At 35.5% G+C, this 27,423-nt stretch overlaps 1 protein-coding gene across 3 annotated transcripts in view; it reads right to left on the reverse strand.

Annotated features, from left to right (window-relative positions):
- The window catches only part of LOC105061134 (kinesin-like protein KIN-UA), a 49,517-nt gene that overhangs the window by 13,935 nt on the left and 8,159 nt on the right, over positions 1-27,423 (reverse strand). For 2 of the 3 annotated variants that reach the window (XM_029260720.2, XM_010945099.4), the window contains exons 4-17: positions 25,553-25,738; positions 20,193-20,414; positions 19,910-20,069; positions 18,428-18,577; positions 17,316-17,404; positions 15,673-15,885; positions 15,160-15,294; positions 10,752-10,931; positions 8,410-8,523; positions 8,149-8,277; positions 7,920-8,058; positions 7,719-7,811; positions 6,164-6,289; positions 201-326 (exon numbers count right to left, since the gene is read on the reverse strand). In XM_029260720.2, the coding sequence (XP_029116553.1) occupies positions 201-326; positions 6,164-6,289; positions 7,719-7,811; positions 7,920-8,058; positions 8,149-8,277; positions 8,410-8,523; positions 10,752-10,931; positions 15,160-15,294; positions 15,673-15,885; positions 17,316-17,404; positions 18,428-18,577; positions 19,910-20,069; positions 20,193-20,414; positions 25,553-25,738 (2,062 nt within the window). The remainder of the gene's footprint in view (positions 1-200; positions 327-6,163; positions 6,290-7,718; positions 7,812-7,919; positions 8,059-8,148; positions 8,278-8,409; positions 8,524-10,751; positions 10,932-15,159; positions 15,295-15,672; positions 15,886-17,315; positions 17,405-18,427; positions 18,578-19,909; positions 20,070-20,192; positions 20,415-25,552; positions 25,739-27,423) is intronic. The other variant, XM_029260721.2, reaches the window with a different exon arrangement.

A 27,423-nucleotide genomic window follows, 5' to 3' on the forward strand; every position in this document is an offset into this window, starting at 1 on the left:
TTGCAAGGACAAGAGAGTATTCACCAAATGAGACTATATCGGGAACTTCCACTAAATTTCAACAGAAAGAAATCTGGTGCTCATTACTCGCCAACCTTTTCAGAAAAAATCATGAATGGTTGAAAAAGCTCAAAAACGTAACAAAAGTTCATCTTTTGTAATAGATGATAAATATTGAAAAGTCCAATGATCATGATTACCATTTCCACATAAATTAGCAATTGCTCCAGCTACCATCCGAAGAGTTTGAGGATCATCCGTCCTAGATGCTATATGTGCTAATAATCGAGCACCTCCTTTGCTCATTATTAGATCTTGGTTCAACCCTACAAATATCGGACAAGATAAAATAGACAAATGCATCAATGCCAGTTTGATAAATATGATAGAGATATAACATGGATGTCTTTAACAGGGATTATGATTGATATGACTCCGTATGTATGGAAACTATTACAGTTGTCAAGATATATAATGATTTTCTTGGATTTCCCCTCATATTGGTTCCATTGAATATATGATGATGAACAAGACTCCAGGATACTGATACTAATGGGTGTCAAAATTGCAATATCATTGAGCATTTGATGATTTACAGGACTGCACACAGATATTACCAATGGCTGTGAACAATAATAAGGTTTTCTTAAGAAATGTAACTAAACACCCCATAATATATCATCACAAATATTAGGTTTTCTGGTTCTTATTTTAATACATATGGGCATATCAAAAAATGAAATGATTTTGTGCAGTGCCTGCAATACATCCCTCCATTGTTCTTTCCTTTTCTCTTCTGTTAAATTGCATTCATTTATTGTACTTTCATTTCTTTCTATCCTCTCAAAAACCGAGAAAGACAATTTCTTGTCATGTATTCCCCATTCCATTGAGATATTCCCAAGTTTATTTTCTGTTACAACTGAAGCCACCACTCTACTGCATAATGGACAACAAGAATAGCCAACTACTAAAGGCCTACAAAAGCAGAGGGAAAAAGAAAACCAACGAGTTACTTACCTATGCTTGGAAATTGCAGTCTCAAAGCCTTTTGACATAATTTTCCTCTAACATAAATGCAAATGTAGATCTATCCCTCCAGTTTCTCAAAGCTTGAAATAACCTGGAGGTGGCCATAGATGGGAATGTTTTAACCGCTGAAGATCCATAAAGATTCCAAATATGTTGGACATAGGGCTGAATGTTTATGCTTAGAGTTAGGGATTGTTGGTAATAATTCCCGTCTGTACCCTTCTCTTGTCCATTTTCTTCTACTTTAATTCCTAAATCCTTGTGTTGCATTCCTTGAAGACTTGTGATAAAAATGTTAGCCTTAATGATACAGGGGCTCAGTGTGATATCACACTGACACATTATATAGGTGCTATGCTAACTTAAATTACCATATGTCGATACAGGTTCATACCGTACCGTACTGACATCTTGGCAAGTACTAGCACAAGATCTAGCCCCGACAATTGATAATATCAATCAAAGAAAGAACTTTAATCGTGTAGGGTAGAAATTGCACTCCCTTCATGCCTATCTAGATATACCCAGCTCCTATGGTGTTTGGAACTGGATAGTCCATGATAACCCTAATTCATGGCTATGCTATTGGGCATAAATGTATACTATATAAGATCTTTGCATCATAGATGTATAGTTGGTTATTGTAGAATAATTAGCAGAATCTACCAGCATGAAAAAGAATGAGGGCAAGATCTAGTCATGAAGAAGAATATCGATCAATGACATACCTAAAGTACATAGTATGGCTAAAAACTATGATCGTAAAACCGACCTGAACTAGGTAGTTTGATTAGTACCAAACCATATCAATGCCAGCCCAAGATGGTTCAGCCACTCGGGTTGGTTGTTTTATAACATTCCACCCTCCCGTTCGATGGTTTGAGAACCTTCGAGGCTCTCTCAGTAGCTTCGCTGCTGAATGCTACTCGCTCCCCCTCTTCAACATCAGCCGTCACCCATAAGTCTCTCTCTCTCTCTCTCACACACTTTGCTAGGGCTACGGGAGGGTTTAGCCTTTGGCCCTCCACTTCTTTGTCTAGTGGTCTTCTCTTCTTGATCTCTCTTCTTTATTTTCGGGCATTGAATGCCATGTCGCTAAGGCCAAGCAAGCAGCTAGAGGCTTGCCAGAATAGGTACAAGGTGGCAGTGGACATGAAGGTAGGCAAGCAACGGAGGAAGGACAACAAGGTGGAGATCTGGAAGAGCCATCGAAAGAAGAGTCACTGGTAAGTCTCCCTCTCTCTCTCTCTCCCTCTTCCCTCTCCCTCCCTCCTCTCTCTTTCTCTCTCTCCTCCCTCTCCCTGTTTTGGTACTCCTTGAAACAGCATGATATGGACCCCCATACTACATCAAACCAGTCACTGGGTCGTACAAGCCTTGGTAACAGTTTGGCAGACCTTGGCTAAATCCATTTCTTTTGGAAGTGATGTTACTGGTGAAAAGGCCTATCAAATTGTTCTATGAAAATCAATCAACAACATACATTGCCAACCATTCAATCTTTCATGAAGCTAGAAAAGACATCAAAATTGATTGCCATTTCAATAAAGAAAATGCGCAGATAAGTTCATAAAGATCATGGCAAAGAAAAAATCAAGCATAGTGCCCCTTCACTTGAAGTTAGGGGTGCAAAGAAGCCAAGCAACCTAAGAAGTAGGTTGCTAAGGCTTGGTTCATTATATAACAAGGGTAATTAAGCTCAAACTATGATCAAGCCAAGCCTAACATTTTGTCTCCAAGCTCAGCTTGTTCATCATGCAAACTAAACCCAAATGAGCATTTTTTTAAACAAGCCACACCATGCTTTTTTTCGTTTTGGAAATCTATGGTGTCCCAAGCTCGGGCTTTTCAAAGCCCATCTTTCAAAATATTCTAGCATAGCTCATTTCCTAGCTAAGCTTAAATAAGATGTTATTGACAAAACCCACAATGTTCATGGGCAGCTCAATTTCTTTGCAGTCTTATTTCGAAGTGCTTGAACTTGGGGTAGACTTTTGAAGCAAGATTCACTATGCTGGTACCGGAGGCCGAACTTGTCAGCTGACAGCATGATTCGGTACAATGCCCCTATGCTATTCTAGCTGGGTCCATACCGACTCAACAGAGAGGGTGGCAAGGAGGGAGAATGGGAGAGAGGAAAAGAAAGAGGGGGAGAGGGTGGGAGAGGGAGAGGGCAGCCTTCACGGTCCTCTAGCAGCCTCCAACAACCCTCCCTCCCTCTCACTCTCCCTCAATCCCCCTCTTTCTCTCTCTTCCTCTCTTTCCTTCTCCCTCTCGCCCTCTTTTGCTGGTTTTTCTTTTCAAATGCTAGAACCGTTCCAGTCCGTTGCTAGCATGACTTAGAATGCCCCGAACTAAGCAGTTCGAGATGGTTCCGCATCCTTTGTTTTGAAGACTTGTTTGATAACGTTGTCTTTGATGTGCCAATATGCTCATGAGGCATAATGAGCTTGTTGTAATGATACACTTGTTTTCTAGCATAACTAAGAGTTTTAGTTTCAAAATACTAATACAACAAGGTTCTAGATGTTGATTGACATTATTAGGAATGTTTTAGTCATTATGTCACTTAACATCATCCCCAAGCGACATAAACAATTAATTAGCTATGGATATTTGTAATTGCCAAGGCATTGTCAAACCATCAAGTTGATAACACAAGTTTTTCAAGCCTTATGAGTTTCATCAAAATAATCTATATAAATTGTTGAAATTACATATGATTTTTAACTATCTAAAATACTAAATCAATAACAATGATTCAGGACAAGGTTTGCTGATTTGGAACTAAATCCTATGCCAACCGACCAACAATATAGTTCTGTATGCCCCGTACCGGACCCGAACCGATACCGAAGTGAAAGCAGGGGAGAGGGAGGACCGAAGAGCAAGAGAGAGGGGATGTATAGATGGAAAGAAAGGAAGGCTGGTAGAGACAGAAGGTCGAGGAGGCCCTTGGAGGACCACCAAGGCCTCCGAAGCTCTACCCTCTCTTGGAGAAGATGAGAGTAGAGAAAGAGATAGAGAGACAGACAAAGGGAGAGAAAAGGAGGAGAAGGCGGTGGGGAGGCCACCAAAGGGCCATCGAGGCCTCCGAACAGCAGCAATAGCCTATATGGCTTCTGTGGGGTCAAAATAAAGGTGACCCACCCCTATTTCATGGTAGTTTTTGTTTTGGGGGGGGGTATTCACGATGAAATCAAATCTCGAAAAAAAATAAAGATCATGATTTTACCATCGAAATAAGGGCTTCTCACCTTTGTTTCAGCCGCACGGAGGGGGAGGGCCCTTTGGAGGCCTCCCTGACCCTCCGATGGCTACCGTCGGCCACAGATGGCTCTCCCTCTCCTTCCCTCCCTCCCCCTTCCTCTCTCTCTCTTCCTCTCTTAGATTCACCCTATCCTGCACACCACTAGCATCTGCAGCCCTGCAACGGCCACAACAGCCCTCCAGCAACCTCCGACGGCCTCCCCGATCTTTCCCTCTCCCTCTCCCCCTCTCTTTTCCTCTCTTCCCTTCTCTCCTCGCTGGTTTCTCATTTTGAACGATAAAACCATCCCGATAGGCTGCTAGTATAGTTCAGCATACACCAAACCACGCAGTTCGGGATAGTTCAACATTTCTTGATTCAAGGGAATGACAAACCAATTTTCTACTAATAGCGTAGAAGAGAACGAGCTTATCATTCCATGTCAGTATGATTTTAAGATTTACCTAGGTCATATAAAGCACATTTACTTGAATATATTTTGTCATAACATACAAAGCATCAGTCGATCTAGTCCTTGAGTGCGAGTGCATTTAATTTATCCCAAATCTTTATTTTATTTTGAATATTCTAAGTTCAAGAGTGCTTATTCATTCCAATAATTGGGCAAGTTCACGAACCAAGTCCAAGACTAGGCACATGCCAAGTTATTATATCTCTTCATAATCAAGGAAATGGATGGCTAAATTAATGATAACTTTGCTTCTTATCAAGCAAATAAAAAATTAATCTGATCAATTTGTGGTGGATAAACTAATTTTTATCAATGCTACAGCTATAAATGTCATTTCCGCTATTCCAATTCACCTTAAGATGCTTTAATGCTTAGTTATCATACAATTACATAACTGTAGATTTTGTACAGCACACAAGGTATCTATCAGCACCAGAGGCACATGTTTCAATGAGTGTGCAATGGACATATTCATAAAAGATTAAGATAGAGGATCCGCTTGTAAAAGATTAAAATACCCACAATATATGGTATTAGAATCTTCTTTGATTTTTTCTTGATCACTCATCCTTTCTAGCACAAGATATGTCAAAGTAGTCTTCCTCATCAATTGATCTCTAAAAGGAAATTGGTTCCATACGAAGGCTGACCTAGGTTAAGAAATAGTAATCATTATTTAAGGATCAAATATTTGTCAATAACTAAGTGCCAAATATTTTGTTTTCTCATCATCTGATGAATTCAACCCTATTAGTAAATTATTTTTTGCCAAAGGTCATGCACAATGTTATTTTAAACCAGGCTTCCCTACTTGTCAAATAAACTACACACTAAATGGCTCCATGGCATGGAAAGCTAATATAATTAAGAGTCAGTACATGAAGCATAAAACCATAACTTGTGACTATAAAGTAAAAGATTGAGCATTGTATGTTTGAATAAACCTTATAGCCTCTACAAGCAAATTCCTTGACAAAGACCATGTTGGCAGAGAGTTAAGATGCATCCTACAATGACAGTTAGATACAAAGATTCTTGTTCCAACATTTAGGTTAAGATAATAATATGTGGTGATGTTCATTTTGAATATTTCATAGTTGTATTTCCAATAGTTTGAGAGCATATAGATGATTCAAAAGTTAGCATTGATGAAAAATATAGCCTTGATAGGACACCTGAACAGAAGAGGACTCATAAGCCATCCTCATTTGGGGTTACTTCATTTATATTTATTGTAAAATTTTGCAAGCATTGACTGTTAAATTTTCTTTATCATTACATAACAAGTTAGCTAAAAGAATTCTATTTTCTAAATGCCATGAACAAATATAACTTACATTCTTAAAACCACAAACCTAACCATTCAAATGTAAAATAATCATGCCAACTTCAGATATAAATTTGTTTACCATTCATTGCCAAATTAGCTAGAGCACCGGCAGTAACTCGATGGATGGATGTATTCTCTGATGATTCTAAAAGCGTAAGTAGAGCGTCCAACCCTCCTTCCTCAACAATCTTTTCCTGGTTCATATCTGCAAAGTGAAAGGGAAACTACAACTGAAAAGGGTGTAAAATATTATTTTACATGCTGCCACATGGAGAAGCATTTAAAGTGGTTATCATTGAAATATCCAATCAACTACATTAAGATAACATCCGCACAAAGAGCAGTAGATCTTCTTAGTATCCTTCCAGTTTAGAGGTAACGTAAACAGCAGTACTGTTACTCCAGTTTAAAAAGTCAATTCTGTTCTGAAAAGAGCTTCAATAGTTGATAGGAAAGATATAGCGAAGACCAGTCAGTTAGACTAAACACTGAAGAAAATAACTTAATGGTTCACCAGGCACTGCAGTTATCCAAAACCCAAACCTTAGAGCTACTTTAAGACAGATAACAGAGCGAAGCCCTATTACCTCAGACCCAGGGAGGGCAGCTGTTGTTGGATGGTGAGTTGCAATGAAAGAGCACAAGAAAGATGAACTACTGCATACATTATTACATTAGCATTACAGTTGATGAAGTCATTCATATTGGCTCCCATTGCCTATGCAGGCCTGCCCAACTATTTTCTGAAGCGACAAATTACATGATACACAAAATATGCAAACATGATGCCTCATATAATATAGTGCAGGTAAAACATATTTTAAGCCTTGGAATGAAATTTTTAACTTGCACTTGTCTTGTATTAACTGACTCTTAATATCCACTTAAGGCGTTCTTATGACGCAGGACAACAAAGTTTTTGTTCACTCACAGACAAGTTACTGCAGCATGTCAAGGAATGGATATAAAAAATCAGAACCGTTGAAGCTTTGTGCAAATGATGGGCCTTTGCAGATCTATTTAAATAAGACATGTAGTTCACATAGATCAGCCAAAGAATACTCCAAAACAAAATAACCTGCAGCATTGCGCAAGAGAGAAGTTGGATATCTAAAATGCATTCCTCTAGATGAAATCTCCAAAAACAAGGATATCCTTAAGAAATAAAGTCCAGATATAATAAATTTGAACTTTATTCAAGAGAAAATGGGTATTTGTGGATCTCTTAAATTAAGAAAAGTATCCATGAGCAAGCCTTAGATGCAAATAATTCTGATTTTTTCTTTTCTTAGCGGACAGTAAGCATCTAATGAGTAAAATATGCTATTTCTTATGCAGGACATGCAGCCACATAAGCTCAAAATATTCATTATAATGAAACATATTTACTATATATTAAAAGAAAACAGAATTCTGCAAAGTATGGATAGTGTTCGCAGAGAGATTAGCAACCCTCAAGCAGGCATGTATAGACTAATAAATGATGGCGTTACATTCTTTTTTGATTATTCAAGTGGATATAGATCATCTCTAGGAGAAATCAGTAAATGCAAAACACCAGTTTGGATCATAGACATAAAATTGGTCAGATGCATAAGAATATAGTGCGGAAAGAAATTGGATATTTGTCATACCTTCAGCAGCAAGATTAGCAATCATCTTCACTGCATGGATTTGCACATCCAAGTCCTCAGATTTTAACAAACCTACTATATTTGAAAGACCAACTGTATATGAATGCCAACAATCAGACGAGGCAGAAGAACAGAACACATCAAGACACTGACAAAAAGACATTGATGAAAACAGATTAAGATTGATGCATAAAATCATGCCTTCTTCAAAGATCTTGGAGATAGTATCCCTTTGAGTAGATATCGTCTCCCTTGACTTGTTTGGCTTAGGTGTGTTTAATGCACCACCTAAAACTGATGCAGATCTAATTGAACTGTCCATCTGATGCGACCTTTTATACTGTCAAAGCAGCCAAGATTCTAGCACAGATCATTTCATGAACAACTCGCATGATGAGTATTAACCGTTACACTGATCAATGCCAGTTACCTCAAGTTCAGTACTGTGATCATTCAAAGCATTTTTCGATTTGACAATGTCATCTTCAAGAGTCCGTCTTTGCATTTCTTCATATAACAGTTTTTCTTGCAGAGCTTTAAGCTCTTTATTTAATGATTCCTGCATAAAAGAACAAAAGTTCAACGATTCAAGATATTAAGGGAGAAATGATTTTTGGCAGATATGATATGGAAGCTCCTGTAGAAGATCTTTAAATTGTCAATATTTACACTTAGGTCATACTGATCATACCTTTCTGAGCAAGAGTTCATTTTTTTGTGCTTCTAGGGACTGAATTTTACTTTCAGCCTCTTTGTTCAGCTTTGACATCTCCTGTTGGAGCTCATCAATCACTTTTTCTTTAATCTGAAATTTTTTCAGGGACACTATTTAAGGAATCATTTACAAGAAGGAAATTGGAAATAGATGATGAGCATGGAAGATGAAGACAATGACAAACCATGGCCAAAGTATGCAAAAGAAAAACCATTCAGAAGGAAGGCATACCATACTAACCTGTACCAATGTACAGTACTGGTATGGTACCAAGTTTTAGACAGTATATGAGCGAAATCAGTCTGTACTGATACAAAATGAGCAGAACCACGACATACCACCTGGTTAGGGTGATACCATGGCTGGGAGCGACAAAAGGTTTTGGAAGCATGTCTCTGTATAGGGTATGTACTGTACTAGACCAAACTGGTAATATACCAGTATGGTTCCCAATACCGATTTTACAGACCTTGGAAAGAAGTGCATGAGCTCTAGACATCAATTTTTATCCTAGTTTGGACAACATCGTAGACCCTTGTCGCACACTACTAGGACAGCTAGGGATATTCAGACATTTTGACAACACATTTTGACTCTACCCAATTAATAGTCGAAAAATAGTTGGAAAAGCTAAACCCAGACGCAGGCTGAGTCTGGATTGGATCATTTATATGAGACTGATTTGGTTTCTGGTTGAGTTTCCATGCAGTTATAGCCAAAACCAAACTAGAATAAATCATATGTTTAATACACACCTACAGACAACATCTTATGCCTAAGCATCATTATTCCTCCCTCTTCACCTTCTTTGTCAGCAAAGAAATCAGTGTCATATGCGCTTCACGTCTTACTAAAGCATATGATTTAACATGACCTCAGGTTAGATGCCTTAGGGACTTTTCTTATGACTAAGATTGAGTAGAAGCTTTTTCAGCCTCAAAGTTCTTTTAAAACATGGACTACATGTTTACACAATGGTTGTAGTCTCTCAGCAAGTGAACTGTGGAAAATTTTTCATTTAGTTCATGTTTCAAAGTGGGGGCAGCAGAGATTCAAATAATTATATTGTTCTATGCTATAACCTATCAAAAGTTTAATTTTTCTTATATATAATCCAGAAAATTCTCCAATTTCTCTACAATATTCAATAATCTTCTAAGATCAGATTGTATTGTCAAATTTTTCATTAGAGGAGTTTTGCTCACTTTTGCTTCTAACCCTAGTTTTGAGAAGCCAGATGAGATAATTAGTATCAATTTGATGGGAAGTACTAGTCTCCCAATTTTGTGATACAAATATTTACACATTATTGTATGAGACCGGACAAGGTATTACTCAATTTTAGACTACAAAAGATATAATCAATTACTACTAACTAGATCAATAGAGTACCTAGTTCTCCATTTGGACGCAGGATGAACATTCAAAAGATTTTTGATAATCATAACCAACAAGCATTATAATATTTAACTGGAATCAGAATACAAAGCTTTGTTATTGGTTGCATCCACCATATCAAATTATCATGAGATAAAAATCATTCATGTATATATTATTGGCTAATAGATGGCTAATGACAAATTTACAAGAACGTCAAAATTACCTATGTTCAACACCATATACATAATATGTATGTAAAACATGTTCAAACATAACTCGTATTCCCTTCATTTGAATTTATTGCTAGACACATTGATCCTCATAAAAACCACAAATTGGTCCTTGTCATGAATCAAGACAGAAATGATCATCAACCATAAGCCTATGAATCAACATGCTGGTAGACAATCACATACATGCTCACAAGCAAAATTAGTAGAACTAATGAAGATAAATAAACTCAAACACAATCATTAACCAACAAAAAAAATAAACAAATAACAGTTTTACACACAGGTACAGTTATGACACAAAGTCCAACAAGAAGCATGTCACGGATGCCAAATGAAGCCAAAAAATGAGGTGTTAAAGAAAGGGGTGGAGTAGCTTACAGATGCATATAGAAAAACTTAACAGATTACAGACTATTGATCAGAAAATTAGTAAAATCCCTACCACATATGCAAATATTAGTTCAATGTCCCAAGGATTTTTGCAACAGAATGTGAAACTGCAATGACTAGTTGAGTCAAAATAAAAGTACACTATATCCTAATAAAACTCTAAAATATACAAAGAAAGATGAATCAAAAACTTCCCCACAGCAATAAGAGTGCAAAATCTTAATATCCAAAAAATTTTGATAGTCAAATACTCAAAATGAGTAAAACCAGGAAAAACATGACTGAAGTGACCTTGTCTATCGTTTCTAATTTTACCTGGAGTAATTTCTGGTTATCGTTCAGTTGCTGCTGCATTTCGGTCATCTGGGCTTCTAAGGTTGAATAATGAGAGTTTTTATCTTCTAGATGTTTAAGCAGTTCTGTTATTTTTTTCTCATACATCTGAGTAGTGTCTGCAAGTATCTTCTGATATGTAGAATTTTCAAGCTGGTGCTGCTACTAACAACAAAAACTAGCATTAGATGTACAACTCTAAGAGCTAAAATAAAAGCAACAACATATCTACAAATGCACATATATTTCACTCATTAAGTATTTAGAGCTATATGTTGGGAGGAAAAAAAAATAAATGCCATAAAAATGGAAAATCCCAAAAAATAAACATGATGTGCAGTTGTGCACAGTGTAACACTACAGAAATCAGGGAACAAGAGAAAGTAGCATCATTTACCAACTTTCTGAATTTTGTGTTCACCTAATTCGTTTGAGGTGTGGCCAGCCAGGATACAACTTTCATGTGCAGGGTAGTTATGGGAACAAAAACACAGGTAGAGAAGGATCTGTGCAAGCATTATATACCATCCTAATTCCCATCAAACACAACATGCCACTGCATGAATGATGTCATACCATAGGCATCATTTTTTTTCTCACGTGTGATATAATGCAGGACCACTTGGGAGTAGGGGTCCAATTTAGGTGTGGTGCATTAGGTCAAATTTGGATTGGGTCAAAACCTGCCTAACCCATACATGACCCAAAATTCATTAGGCGGGATCATGGAAAACTGAACTCAACCTGCTCAAGTTCAGACTATTTCAAGTCATCCATAATTAAATTAAATGAATAAAATAAATTCTAAATATTTGAACTAAATTAAAAAGACATTAAAGTCGACCATCTAAATTTCAACATACTCTCTCCTTACTACCTAAGCTGACCCCAGGCCCCATCCCCTCCTCCACCCTTCCCCCATCCTCTCACTAGAGCCCTAGCTTAGCCAAGTCCTTCCTCTCCAATCACTTTCTTTCTCTAGAACAGACGAGAGGAATCAACCAGTCTTGCTTGACTTTCCTGAGGTTATCCAATTTGGATTGGGTTGGAGAGGAGTAGCTCCATTGCTGGCAAAGGAGATGGGAGGGGGCAAATGGGAACAAAGAACAAGAGGAAAGGGGGGCGAGTCAGGTCATTGTCAGAGAGGAAGGAGGCACCGAGGAGGAAGGAGGCAAGCCGGGTGCTGTCTTGATACTGAACAAACCTACACACCATGAAAGATGCTCTAAAGCAGTTCAACATTAATACTCCTTTTGTCTTACAAGGATTTTAAGGTCCAATAAACAGATTGGACACAATTATTATAAAATGAAAAATACACTGCAAAGTAATTTGCAGTATGCAACCTTCCAACAGTGCTATCAATATATGTGCTTACCATTGCACAACATTATTTGCACCAAAACTATGTTTTTAATGTGTATGTATTGTTTTATATACCCATGTAGTTTTTATCATGAATCTAAATAATACAGTTCCACTTAATATGTAGAGTTAGTTGTTAATGGTTATATAACAAATTAAATGAACTATGAATTGCACATGTAATAACATGTTAAAGGGACAATTTATGTATATGTGCGGGTATGGTATCAAAATATGAATGTTTCAGTGAAAGTATTGAGCAATGGTTAACATAATATTCGATGAAGATGTTTTGAAAACCAATACATGAGTTCTTTTTACTAGATATTTGGTTTCTCGGAATGTCAGGGTAAAATAAAATTTATATTCTTTCAAATCTGATAAATGCCTTAACATTTGAAAGTCACTATTTTGACCTGATCTGGAGAGGGAAAAAAAAAATCTGAATTTTGCACTTAAGCCAGAGAGTTGCCTGTCTGACTACCTGCCTATAGAGTTACAGTGAATCAACCTAGCCAACTAACCTACATGCACAATAGGAAAATGCAGAGGGTAAACCAAGAAGGATATGGAATGACCGGTTGGGTCATTCAGAAAGAGAGAGGAGGTTTTGGACAAGGATTCTATAGGCTTTTGTGGTATGCGATCTACCTAACTCTTCACCATATCATGCATTTACATTTTGTTTTGCACTTTTTAACCTTCTAGTTAATTTCAGCTTATATGTTGTTTTGAAACTTAAAATCTTATGTCATAACCAAAAAAAAACCCTACAGTTTCTTTTAAAAAGACAATCTTCCTCACCTTTAAATTTAAAAATTTCTTTCCTTTTGAGTCTGTTACCTATTTTCAAGTATCTTGCTCTGCAATTCTAACCTCGACCAGTTTTAAAATCTATAGTTGTAAGAAATCTTATGATGCATCTTGAATTTAACATATGAATCTAGGGTTTCCTTTCTGCTTTCCAAACATCACAACCATTTTGAAGCTCATGCGTTGTCTTAAAGTCCTAAACCTTAAGGGTCTGTTTGGTCGGGGTGTGTCAACTTACAGCGTAATTTAATATTTCTTGGGAATCATTTATCTGGAAAAATGATTGTGAGGAAAAATAAATTTTATTATATTTGGTTCGTGGAAAAATTACTCAGAAAAATGGCATCAAAAAAAGATAACTATGTTTGATTAGAGGTAATCTTATATGGAAATATTGCCAAAGTTTCAATGGTACCATTGAATAAACAATTCAAGCAATAACCTTTTTAAATTTTCAAATATTTACATGCATTATATTTTTAAGTTAATTAAATGTATATTAGAAAATATATTTCTTAAATTTTAGTATGTTCTGGTCTATAAAATAAATGTGTTGATTACTAATAAATCCTACATTATATTATTGATAATTAATAAATATTTGTTAATCTTTTATGAATAATTAGAATTTACTAATAAATATATTAATATATTAAATATAATATTATTTATAAATATAATATATTAAAATATATAATTAATATAATATTAATATAATATTGACATAATATAAGTGAGGGCATTTCTATCAAGAAAAGCTATTTTCAGATTACCTCTACTCAATAATCCAGCATAGGAAAACAAATACCCTCCTGGTGGTATTTGTTTTACCTTCTCTCATATGAAAATAGATATGGGACTCATCATTTATTTTACCATCTCTCTCATCCACTTTTTATATCAAACATGTAATCTGACATGGGATTTATTTTCCCATGCCAAATTACCCCAAACCAAATGGCCCTAGGGTTGTTTCCATAGTAAGGGTATATTCAGAAATTTGAATCACAGGGCCCAACAACACATGTTTAGTAGCAGTGAACATGGATGTAGGAAGATTTGTAATGTTATATTTCTAGGCTACATTTAGAATATGTCTACTCATTAATACGAAGCAGTATAGTTTGGTAAATGTTTAACTCAAACAAAGAAAAAGAATAAAGTAGCATATCTTAGAGTCCCAATTGCATATCATGTGCATAAAATGGGCATAGTACACCAAGAAAAGTTTACCATCCCAAACGATCATGGGCACCATAAGCGATCCTTTCTTACAGTTTTTCTTTCTTTTCTTGTTGTCTCGACTGTCAAATCTCAATGTGAATTCATCAAAATAATCCATCTTAAGGTCAAAAATGGACTTTAACATATGTCTAACTTATTTTCTTCATTTACACAAATTTTTAACTCTAAATTATGATTGTTCATTGACTTCTACTGACTTCTTAAATTTCCAATCAAATATGTTTAATAGGAGTCCAAACCACCAAGATTACCAAAATTGTAACTCATTTGTTCCCACCAAAATCAACATTTCAAAGCTTTGTTTCATTTTATGCTCTTAAGATAATTGTCATTCTCAACGGAAACATGAGGGAAAGTTGGATTATGTGCTCTAAATTTGACAATGGCTACTATTCTATGGACTGACCAACCAAAAAAGTGAAAAAAGATTTGATATTCATGAGAGCTGGGTTGTTAGTGGAGTGACTTGCAAAGCAATTGTTCCCATCTCCACGAGCCCTAGGCTTATTCCTGTTGCCAGTTGTAACTTATAAGTAAAATTCTTTGAGAAAATAATGTAGCACGATTTTTAGTGAGAGACCATTGACGAAGCGGATGTGTTTACATTTGTTCCTGACTCCAGGTACTCCAGACTTATTTCTATTAGCAGTTGTAAGTTCTATTAAAATTCTTTTTTTGGGTTACAATCTAGTTAAAATTTTTTGAGCATATAATGTGCCAAGATTTACTGTGAGAAGACCAAGGAAGTGGATGCCTTTGTCCCCAAGGCTAAGAGCTTATGTTACTCTGACCATTTTGATTCAACTCCAAACACATGATGCTTAAATATGAGTTTTTGCTATCAAGCCTGGGTATGTTGAAAAAAAAGACGTCTCTTTTGTTATGCAAATATTGGGTGAATCTATCATGATCTGTAAAATTAAGAAATTTTTAGAAAAAAAATCAATACATGAACAGTCAAAACTACCTTGCTCTGCTTCAAACATGTTTCAAGACGAACAACTTCTTCAAACAAATGATTGTTTTCACCCTTCTGAGTGTTTAGTTCCTCCAATAAACTTTTGATCTTTAACTCTAGATGGATTTTTTCTTTCTCAAAATCCTGCCAAAATAAACAAAGCAAAGCTGAACTGGTTAAAAAGTTCAACAAGAAAGAACACAATATGACAAATAACAAAATCTCAACAACGGCATGAAAAGTTGGATCCTGGATTTTGAGATGCAATTACAAAAACATAGCTGTTATAATTAATTTAGTTCAATGGTCCTTTAGCAAAAAATATGAGGGATAGAAAGAAAGCAACAGCATAAGAATGAAAGAACACATATGGTAAAATTTAGCAAAATAGAACAAGGGTGACAGAGCAAGATAAAAGAGAAACTTAAAACCTAAAACACTTGATTTATTGTACAGAACCAAAACCAGTTACAAAGCAGTAGGGAACTTTCTGCAAATTCGAGTAGAAAAGCTAGAGGTTACCTCAGACTTTACAACCAATTTCTTTTCTGCATCAGTTAAGGACACTTCATACGCTTTCAATTTTTTCTCCATTTGCTCTTTCTCAGTATCTCTAAGTTTTTGTTGTCTGTCCATATCTGATGTAAGATAATCTATTTGGTACTCAAGCCTCCGACATAGACTCTCATAATCAACTTCCTCCTTTAACTTGATCGTGTTTACTATTTTCATTGCCTGGAATTATTAAAACTTCAAAAGATAGTCCAGCAAAAAAAATAATAGATAGATGAACTAATTTTATACATATTTACAAAACTTCAGCTAAAGATAGTGCAAATTGAAAACAAAAACACACACTACACCATGAAAAATGGGAATATGAACTTGCTGTCTAACAGCTGGTTGACTCTTGTGAAAAACAGGAAAAAATTCTTCTATTCCATCATAATCCCAAATAAGGGAGATCAAAGACTGGGTACTAGCTAAGATAAATAGGATAATAAACTGAAACACAAGAGAACAGACTAAAAGCCTGAAATTGGTATCTCAGTGAAGTTCCGAATACAAGAAAGAGTGAAATTCTGAATACGAGAAAGAGTATTTTATCAGGGACAAAAAGGATTGGATTTCAGATGCTTTCAACAAAATTAATCAAAATGGCAGTATGATTTTGGAAGAGTATGTCAGTAAAACGAATTTTGTGAATCAAGATGAGTTCTTAAAATTGGAATTTACTTTTTCCTCAAAACAGTGAAGATTACCATCAACCAATCTAACAAATGAAACTTCTCTTTAACTTGGCCAACTTATTTGGAGGCTTCTAGGTTTTCTCTACAATCTAAAATTAAAAATATAAATATAATAGATGGACCAAAGAAGGATTTCAATGCTTCTGGAACAGCACAACCTGGCCAATGGCTGATGCAAGTACATTCACCACCATAGAAAAAAATTAAAAAAATATATCCTTAAAAAAAAAAAAACAACCAGACATCTAAAATGTTGAGCCATAGTACAGCATGAACTGATATAAGCAGGCACTCCTAGCATGGTGGCACCAGCCCATGCTTGGGTGTAAGCCTGCGCCTGGCAAAGTTTGTGCCAGGCGACATGATCCAGTACCTTAATTTCTTGGACCAGAAAAGATGCAACTTGTCATAGCAAGTACCAACATAACTTTCCTGCCATCTTGCCTAAGAATGAAATTTGAGACATAGCAAGTAAAATGGATTTTTGAAATAGAAAAGCTTCGGGGGTGAAAGGAAAATTAGTAACTCTGAGGGCCTGTTGGGGTAATCCAGCAGGACTGAGCTGAATTCCCTACTAGATTCATGAATGGACCATCCATCCAAGCATGATTCATGTTAACCAAACACCTCCTAGCTCAAATCCAATGGGAAGAGATAAAAGATGTTCATAGGTCTTTTTTTGCTTCCTGCAGGCCAACAGGCCCATAGGCTGGGATTTAGGTGGGAACTTGGAGAGACCCTTAGAAGATTTGGGCTGGGCAAGCCAGCAAGCCCAATTCCTGCAGAATATTTGTGCAGGAATATCCAAACAGGCCCTGGAAAGGAAAGAATATAGGAGCAACTTCTCATCAAATTATCCAGAACTTAAACATGTTTAGAAAGAAAATTCCCATCAAATTTCTCAATAGTACTGACCCTCTGTCCAAACATGATTGTGCTTGCTGTTTCAGAATAATGTCGTGCAGATGGACCAATTGTTATAATAAGAGATGTCCTTGCAGTGCCTGAACAACAAAGAGATAAATAAGAGATCCTTAAAAAGATTCATTGGCATGATTGGAAGACAAACAAAAATGTAAACAATTAGGCAACAGTTAATATCTTAATTCTATTCAATCAGTGTCACATATTCCACTTTCAACAATGTAAACAAGAGCTACCATAAAATAGTTTAAATAAACAGGAAATAGATGGACAGCTAATTTTTTTAGCCTAACATATATGCATAATCCAAATTGAATGCAGTGCTTTTTATCTACAACATAGAGGATACCGAAACTTGTTAAACATGGCCAGGAATATTGTTGGATACTTATTTTAAGTATCCTCTTTTTGGATATAAAAGAGAGGCTCTTTGGAATATAACAGGCTGGATACTCCCAAGGAGAGAACAAGTTACTTATCTGATGCTCCAAGGATGAAAGGAAAGGCTTTTCTTTTTGATAAATGTTTACATTTTGATAACGGATATGATGGATAGTTTACTTTAGATGTTGCGATATTGATGCCCTTTAGATGTTGTGAACTTTGATATTGTTGTATGGAATATGGACTATGTTTCTATCAAAACTCATTATATTCAATGGCTGCATTTTATGCACACTTAAAGAATGTATTATTGTATGCTGTTCCGGTGAGCCTTGATGCATATCAGGCATACTGACATTATATCCAGATGCCAATATGAGGTCCAGTTCCAAGATTGTGAACCTTGGAATACATAATTATGTGCTGTAATATAATGGCTGTATCATATCATATTTTTCAAACTTTATAATAATGATGTATTTGTATCTTTTATATCCATATCTCATATCCATGTCCATGCTTCATATGTTTTTCACTAGCAAGCTGCAAACTGCAAACACAATGCTGAACAAGTACAAGCAGCAATTTGATAGATGAAAATTAAAGGCAAAATATTCATACCACAAAACTCAACTAAAAGCCCTTTAAAATATTACAATATAGTGACAAGCAAAGCATCAAGACAATCTGGAAATGACAAACAAGTTTAATAGGAACACCTCCAAATGAATCACGAAGCAGCCTTGTGAGCTTGGAGTCTCTTGTTGGTATATGAGGACCGTTCTCAGCTAATGCATTAATACATTTTCCAAGAGATGTGAGTGAGAGATTAATAAACTTAGCCTCTTCAAGCATGTGACCTTCACTGCCTGCAAATTTTTATCACTGGTGTTAAGAAAATGCAATGATAGAGTAAACTGGTAAAAGGATTGTGGATTCCAGTATTTACAACCATCAAACCAATAAATTTCAACAAATCTGAAGAAATAATTTCAAAAATAAGGGTTATTATCTTATCAACAACATATCTTGGATCTTCACGCCAATTTTCTCACTTCATACATGTAGGAAATTGTGTACTACATAAATATTCCAATTAGCAACTTAACCCATCTATTTCAAGTTGAATATATGAGGTCCTTGGAGTTTCTAATCCAGGTGTAATTGGGAAGCAAGGTTTTGAAATTTTTCCTCACAACCCTTTTCATGTTTCCTTAAGTTTTCTCAGTTTTCCCAAGCCAACAACCCAAATTCAAGCCTCTACACTTGAAAAAAATGTAATCATCAATATATTTTTATGCAAATATGTTTTACCATATACAGATAATGTATATGCATGCATCATGCATGTATGTAAATATGTAGTTATGCATGTATATAATCAGTAGAGTTATAATAGACGGACAATAAAAAACTAATAGTTTACACATAGCCAAATATAGATGGGGTTACAAAATGAAAATGTTAACCGTTGGATATGATCTAGAAATTGTAAAATACCTATGAACAAATATATGTATACATACATGCATATAATATATATTGGAGACTGCTTGCATTTGCATCAAGTTGTCCAAAATATGTGCATGTGTGAACTGATAATAGTTGATCCTAGCATGACATGAAAAATTATCAACATGACCCAATACATCAGCCACACTTTATTCCTCAAATTTTTGCATCATTCTCTGCAAAAGGATATGCATAATACCTTTTAAAAAACTGTGCATAACAAAAAAATAGTAAGCATTTGGATTATGGGCTAAGAACCTACATAATATATCTTTTCTCATTTGTAAGAGAGAAACTTAGATCATACACCTTCCAGCTTTTATTTTCAAAGATGCCCTTCTTTTAGCCAAGTTGCCTTGGTTAGGTTTCCAAAGTCCAAACTAATTTAGATGGTTGAATTCATGTTGACAGCTGGTCCATAAATTTTCTCAAATTTAATGACTAATGCCTAAATCCTTGAGGAAAACTCCTTAGATGCAATAGAGATTGTCAGTTAACGTTAAGGTTCTGGTTTATGTAACAAGGAATTTCCTAAATAACCTAGGTTTTATCCAGAGAAGGGTAGTGCGAGAAGGAAACAGTAATTAACATTCACATTCAATAGATATGGTACCTCTTGTAATTTGGCAGTGTAAAATGTAATAGATGATAATTTTCTGGGATATAATGGCATGACAATAGAAGCATACCAGATTTGTCTATTCTTTCTGATCCTGCAAGATCAACAACAAGCAACTTGCTTTTTTGAACAATTGGCATGGAGAAAGATGGTAAATCACCATTCAAAGCACTAGCCAGAGAGGAGGCATCATTTTCTTCTTTCTTCTTCAAAGATCTACGGACATGAACCTATATACATGTCCAGATATAATGAAGTAATCAATAATGTGGATTCTCTAAAAATGTCATGATAGAATAACCATAATTTAATCAAACAAAATAAAAACAGCCAGCAACTTAAGGTACACCCACCACAAGAATAGCATGACTTCGAGATGATTCAGTATTTAGTTTAGTATTTGCAGCATAGCGGTTGGCTTCACCAATTTGCAGCAGCTCCAGAGAATGGTCAAGATCTCGTATTTCAACTAAAGAAGCACCAGGCAAGGATACCTCACCAGTTTTTGGATCCTCAACAATTGGAATATTGGTCTTTTCAGGTGCCAGCAGATCTTGTACTGATTCTAGATACAACTAAAACAACAATGAACAAGAATAAACCACTTATTGTTGACAAACATGTCTGGAACTGGAATAAGACAATTAATGTAAGGACAATCTAGCAAGCTCAGGTAAGAGAAATGAAATAATATTCATCTTCTAGACTCCCTCAGTCCAAGGTGTAAAGGAATTATTTCGGAAGTGGCACTTAAACCACTAGAAGCCTTCTAACTTCTATTAAATCATCTCCTATAAGCATTATTTTTCAGAATGGTAGCTTACAAGATCTGGATAATTGGAAAGAGTGGGAGAAAAAATTAAAGAGCACAAATTGGAAATGTTAATAAGCATCAAGAAATTCAAAGGAAACCCCAGAAGTATCATATCCAGTTATTCATGGAGCAATGTTTTGTTTCCCCTGGTTCAAGTTGGCCAACAGACCCGATCATTTGTACTCAAGAAATGCTACAAGAACGCATATAATTTAAAATTTAAACATGCTCTGTGCAACTCCAGCAAGCATACAATATATCCTAGTGGATAATAATGAGTATGCAAGTTATATTTGTGTTACCATCATGCATGGGATATATGATCCTACATGGTCTATTATTCTCTATATGCTTGATCCACTTCCATCTTCTTTCATTTAATCTTCAGAGAGAGCAGTCTTCAAGGTCTTAGTTATGGCACATATCATGTCAAAGTGATAATATCCTGTTTAAGCTATTTTGTGTGCCTCAAATGCAATTTGGCAACCTTTTCATCAAGGAGACTGCATCGAACTCATACCTCAAAAATGTATTGGTCTATATAGGAGTATGAATGAATCAGGTATGGTTAGGTTGTGGGCGGGTCAAGTTAGGATGACAACATAGGAAGCCTTACATTGGACCAAGACCTTCGACCCATTACCCACCCATGGGTCAATCCACATGCTGACTTGACTTGTTTGACGTGTAACATAGTTAATCTGCAAGGCATATTCCTTGACTGGCCCAACCTGACCTCTCTAGTGCAATCCTTACAATTCCTAGCATCTCACTTCCAAGATAAATTAAATGAATACTAGGGAGAAGACCAACCACACAAAAGATCTTTACCAAGGTCGTGAATCAACAAACTTTATCTCGACCCAAATAGCACTCTACTCTCATGACTTAAAAGTCCGGTCAAAGCACCAACCCATCCTGACCTAAAGTCCAGCTCAAAAATGTTCAACCCAGACTCAAAAGTCTCCAACCCGAACCACCCCAAATAGGGACAGTCAGATCATTTTTGCCTCCCAAAAATCTCTGGCTCTTAAATTGTTTATTTGTGCTTGTGTCATCTCCTTACACTCACTTCATCTCATTATAATCTCATGCTTACTGACAAGAAGTGGCACTTGAATTTACAACAAAGTCCCCAGAGGAAGACCAAAGCTAACATGGATGGATTTTGTAAAAATGAATATGAAAAGTCTAAAAATATTTTGTGAAGCCCTATAATTTTGTAAGCTGGCCCCACATAAGAGTTAGGGAAATTAGATTGGGCTGAAGAGATCAATTTGTTTTTCTATTACATGAAACAACATACAGTGTGCATCATTTGGGGGTTATAAAAATTATAAGGAATAAAAACATTTGTTTTTTTATAAGACGTATTGGTCCTAAGAAAAGAGGTACAAGGTTATCTGAACAACAACTAACTTTCAATAGCGGACTTGGAAGTTGTAAGAGAAAAATGAGGTTTTTAGCACTGATTTCTATTGCAGTATCAAGATAAATTACATCACTAAAATTTTCCCTCAGAAGATCATCAAGTAATTATAAGAAGGTATGGTATTCCGCACCGGCTCGAACTGGCCGGTACACCCTGTACCATACTGTACCGTACCGTATCGGTGGAAAACCAATTCAGTTTAGACCAATTTTTCGGAAAATGGCCTAAACCAGACCGCACCGATGGGTTCGGTATGGTATCGGCCCGAACCGCCCAATACCGTGTGGTTTGGTCCGGTACGGTGCGGTATGACATCGGTTCGGTCCAGTTTGGCTTAATTTTTTTTTTTGGGGGGGGGGGGCATTGGGTGAGATTTTTTTAAAAATTTTTTATTATCGGCACGGTATGGTACGGTACCGACCAGAAATCAGTACGGGCCTCGATATCGATTCTTGAAACCTTGTTAGAAGGATTAAATGATATGAAGGAAAAAAGGAAACTAATTCCTTGAATCAATTAGTTACTTTTTCCAAGACTAAAATTAAAACTAAAAGAAGCAGCAATCTGAATATGTCATAGAAATATAAAAAAACACAGGAATGAGGCAAAGGAAATTAAAGAAGAGATAAGAGAAAAAGGAAAACAATTACATTCAAAGGAAAAGGGACTGAACCATGATCCGTATTTTCTTTTCTTTTCTTCAAAACATCTCACATAGATACACTTCTTATGGCCAACCATAGGATTTTTTAGTCTTGGTCATGCAGACACTACATTTGTTTATGGGCCAAGGTTCTTTCAGTTCAGCTTGGGTGTGCATCAAAATTTTAACCCAAACACTGGACAGGTTGGGTATGGGTTAGAGCTCCGACCTAACTCAGGTCATGACCCTAGAGTTTTATTTGGGTCAAGATGGTATAAATCACATTGAATGATGACCTTGTGTAAAGATCTTGTGAATTCTTACTCTTTCCCAATATTAATTGTTTAATTCACTCGTTAAAGAAGAGTATAAGCGGCATAAGGATTCACTGATGACCAAGAGAAAAGGTATAAGTTGTTCTCTCATCCTCTTTATTTTTCAGACATGCAAGGTGATAATGAATTTTTTTTTAAAAAAAAGTTCAGTTCCGATTTTCTTGGATTCTGAGAACTTTATTTAGATAATCTCCGAGTGGGTTATGCAGTCTTATTTTAAATAGGATTTGTCTAAAAGAGTCCTACCTTAGCTTATGTTGTATTTGGTAAATAATAGGGTTATTATGGTTTGATTTATGGTTGTTTTAGGTGCCTTTCTGTATAGGGGTTCATGAGATTCCAAATTTTCTACTCTAGGAAAGTTTTTGGAGATTAGTTTCTTGGTTGTTGGGAGTCTATTTTACTTGTAAATCAAAAAGCCTTATGGTTGACCATTAGAGGCATTCTACATGATTTATTAAAAGAAGAAAAGATTCTTTTGGGCCAAGTTCAGCCTCTCTTATGTCTCTCTATCTCTCACATCTCTCTTTTTGAACTCTTTTCTGTTATCTTTCATCACTGTTTTTGCTCGTCTAAACCTCACTTTGCTCTTTCTTTCTATATAAACATAATAGGAGTACCAGAACCCCTATAAATTGATGTGTTTTCTTTAAAAACTTGTTCTTTGGACCTATACCTCATCGAAAGACCTACAACACACTTTTTTGCCTTCTTGAAATTTTTACAATTACCAAAAAAATACCTTTTTCTGCCCTATTTTCTGCAACACAATGAAAGTAACCTTAGTTTGATTTCTTCCCTAGGTCCACCAATGTATTATAAGCTATCCCCAATTGGTCGGATGTCAAAACAATACTGGCATGCAAGGGGGGGTGGGGGGAAGGCTGGTTGCTGGTTAAGCTTTAAGCACCAATATTGAAGACGGAAAAGATGAAAGGGAAAAAGGAGTATGGAAAAGGAAAGAAGAGAAGGAAAAGTTAGGAGGAAGTCAGCTGCCCCTCTTGTGGCATTCCGCCCACCTCTTTATCCCAAATAGCCCATCCTCATTTTTTCAATTCTAGTCAAATTTAGGCTGTGCTTTGTTGGGGGTTTTTTAATTCAGGATCATAATCTTTTTGCCAGTGAATTAATTTTTTTAAAATTTTAAGATTTAAAATCAACACATCTCTTTAAAATTTTGGCAGTAAATAAACAACTTTCAACCATTGATGTATCAAGATGGATACCTGAGCATAGGAAATGTACCAAAAAGCTAATGCAGGCATGAAAACACAATTTACAGAGCACAATATATGCAAACTTCATATAGATTTACAAAATGCCTGTCCACAACAAGTATATTAAATTTATCAACACAATACTTTATATAGGAAGATATTATCCAAAGAAATATTTCGTGCTTAGAAATTATCTAATGTGAGGAAAGATTTGGATTATTTAAAGGAACTGTAGTGGATAAAACAGTACTCCTTCAGGATACATACGTAGGTCTGTGACCAATAAAGGTAACATCTTTAATAAGAATAAAATTGTTATTTATTCAAATAAAGAAATAAATAAGTGATTATTTTATTAATTAAAAAAATGATATCTACTTTCTTTCATATGAATTAAAGCTTCTTGTTGAATGATGCATCTATATTTTTATGGTTTATATACTAGCTGAGAACCTATAGGCTGCATGTCTTCTATAATATTAGTGCATGAAGGAAATTGCATTTTGTTGTGTTTTGGCTTCCAATCAGTTATAACAATATACACCATACACATGTTTGGCTAGTACATTCTCTAGAATAGCTTATGAATGAACACTTTGCAAGCAAGAGGTTGTACAGGTATCCAGAGCATGGTAGTTCTGTTGATGGAAGGATGTTGCAGGCTTACAATCATCAAACAAGATTCTCAAGATAGTTGTTACCATAAATTTATATGATAGATCTTTGCACAAGTCTTAATTGTATTATTGTCTAGGCTCTAGAGTCCCTTTCAGATGTAGCTTTCTGTTGACAGAGAGAAAGATTGGACCCATGCTATTTAGAAACATTATCGACATGGTAGGTCATCAATTAAGGATGTTGATATGTTATATTTTAGTTGTGGGATGCATCAAGCTATCACAGATGGTTTAGCTTAATGAGTGAAATAAATTAGTAAATGTGTAGAACATGTAAAGCCAATATAATAGAGCAAATAGAACTAGATGAATTATCAGGATTTAGCTTAAATCTAAATTCATATGTCTTGAGTATCAGCCTGTGCGTATTCATGCCAATAACCCAAGAGAAAATAGCAAAACATGTTACAGCAGCTTTTGAACAGAAAAGATATAATGTGATCCTTTAACCGTGATTATAGTTGATAATAATGGACTTGGGCCAATGGCAGAATTATTTGTGATGTGCTGCACCATACAATATAGTGTATCATAAGGACCCAGGGAAAGCAAGAAAACTACAAAATCTCAAACTAGAGTGATAATATCAGCACACCTGCAAGTACGAAACTGCCACAGAATCAAAGTTGGAATTGGTATTGGCAATGATGTCCTCCAATGCTCTGACCATAATACCACGCTCTGAAGGGTCATCTTTCCCGAGTCGACCAACTGTGTAAGTTTTTCCAGTACCTGTTTGACCGTAAGCCATCACTGTCCCATTATACCCTTCTAATATGCTCTGCATAAAATATATAACAATAAAACAAGTATTCAACAAGGCCATTCACATAGCTAACAGTATGAAAATAATATATGCAAAGTAACTTCTTATGTAAGAAAATAATTCGCACCCTCTAATGAACCATTGTCTTAAAATATGGCCATTCAAAAGGGAACTGAAAACATCATTTTTTTCCAAAACCGCATGCAATAAAACCCAACCTTCCCAATTAACTTAGGAGTTAGGACTATAGTTTGAAATATTCTTGCAAGATTTTCAACTGTCGAAACAATGTTTATGGAAGTATTCTTTATTTATTCAGAAATACAACTATCAGCATTACCAACCTATACCACCAGAATGTCATTCACATTGCCTAAATGTTGTTTAAGTTCATTTACGCAGAGTCCACAAAAAATAAAGTAAAATAATGTTCAAATGGGTACTTTTCAAAGTATTTCATGGAATTTTCAGGCTGCAAGGCTTTCCTAAGTATTTACTTAATAATTTTAAGGTTGACCATTTTTTTAATTTTTAAAGTTGATGGCTATATGCATGCATGCATGCATGAATATATACACAATTTTAGATGCTAAAAATCTTTCAATATGATTGAAAGTGGTTTCAGCTTGGAAATAGTCTATTGTGAAGACTTGAAAGCTATTGCAATGCCACATTTCCAAATTAAAATTCTAAAACATTATGACAGAATGTTACAAAAATTATTAGTATAATATTAATGTGCATCCAACTACTTAATAAAACTACTTTGGATACAAATCTGCAACTATAAATACAAAATTGATTCCACATATGTGGAAGTAAGTTGTTAGCTTATTGTTATTACTACTACTGTTATTATAACTGGCAGTGTTGAAATTGATTCCATACTGAAAACAGTTTAGCTTTTGCATTAGTAATGTAATTGTCATTGTTAAGAAGCTTAGGCAATAACAACAAACAATATTGATAAAAAATGCAGAACCCCATCATATGAATAGAGAATCAATTTTCATGTATTTACATACATGCATACATTTTTTTATGCATTTGTATATAATTTCATAAACAGATATAAGGAATCCAAATAATACTTTCCAGGTAGCTGTTTGGTCAAGGACCTAAGTTGGTACCAATTGAAATGTGGTGAAATGAAATGGGAGGAAGAGGAAAAGAGAGGTCAAGAAGGTAAGAGAAAGAAGGAGAGAAAAGTCCATTTTCCTCTTCAGGTGTGCTTGACATATAATCAGATTGTTTAAGAGGTGTGAAAGATATAAAGAGGTTAGAAAGAGGCATGTCACGATTTTAGGGCTTGATGAGGACTCTACGGTCATTACTTCAAATCAGCCCAACAAATTGTCGATAGCAGACCGCACTTACTTGCTCATATCTTAGTGCATATGAAAGAAAAACCATATCCAATACATAGATTCACTTCTTTTATGTGACTCCTAACAAATAAAGAAAGATGAGAGGGAGAGGGAGAGGGAGAGAAGAAGAAGGAGAGGGAAGGGAGAAAGGAGCAGCTCAGATTGACTTAATAAATTTATAGAACATGGTACTGAGCCAATAAAATGGGCAAAAAATCACAGAATAGTAAATTCAGACAGTTTTTCTCATTAACCCAGATAAATCCATAATACATCTCATGATTGCAAATTAGTGTCAAATAAATCCACTGCATCAATTGATGTTATTTTATG

The sequence above is a fragment of the Elaeis guineensis genome, chromosome 11 (genome assembly GCF_000442705.2).
Source record: "Elaeis guineensis isolate ETL-2024a chromosome 11, EG11, whole genome shotgun sequence".
NCBI lineage: Eukaryota > Viridiplantae > Streptophyta > Magnoliopsida > Arecales > Arecaceae > Elaeis > Elaeis guineensis.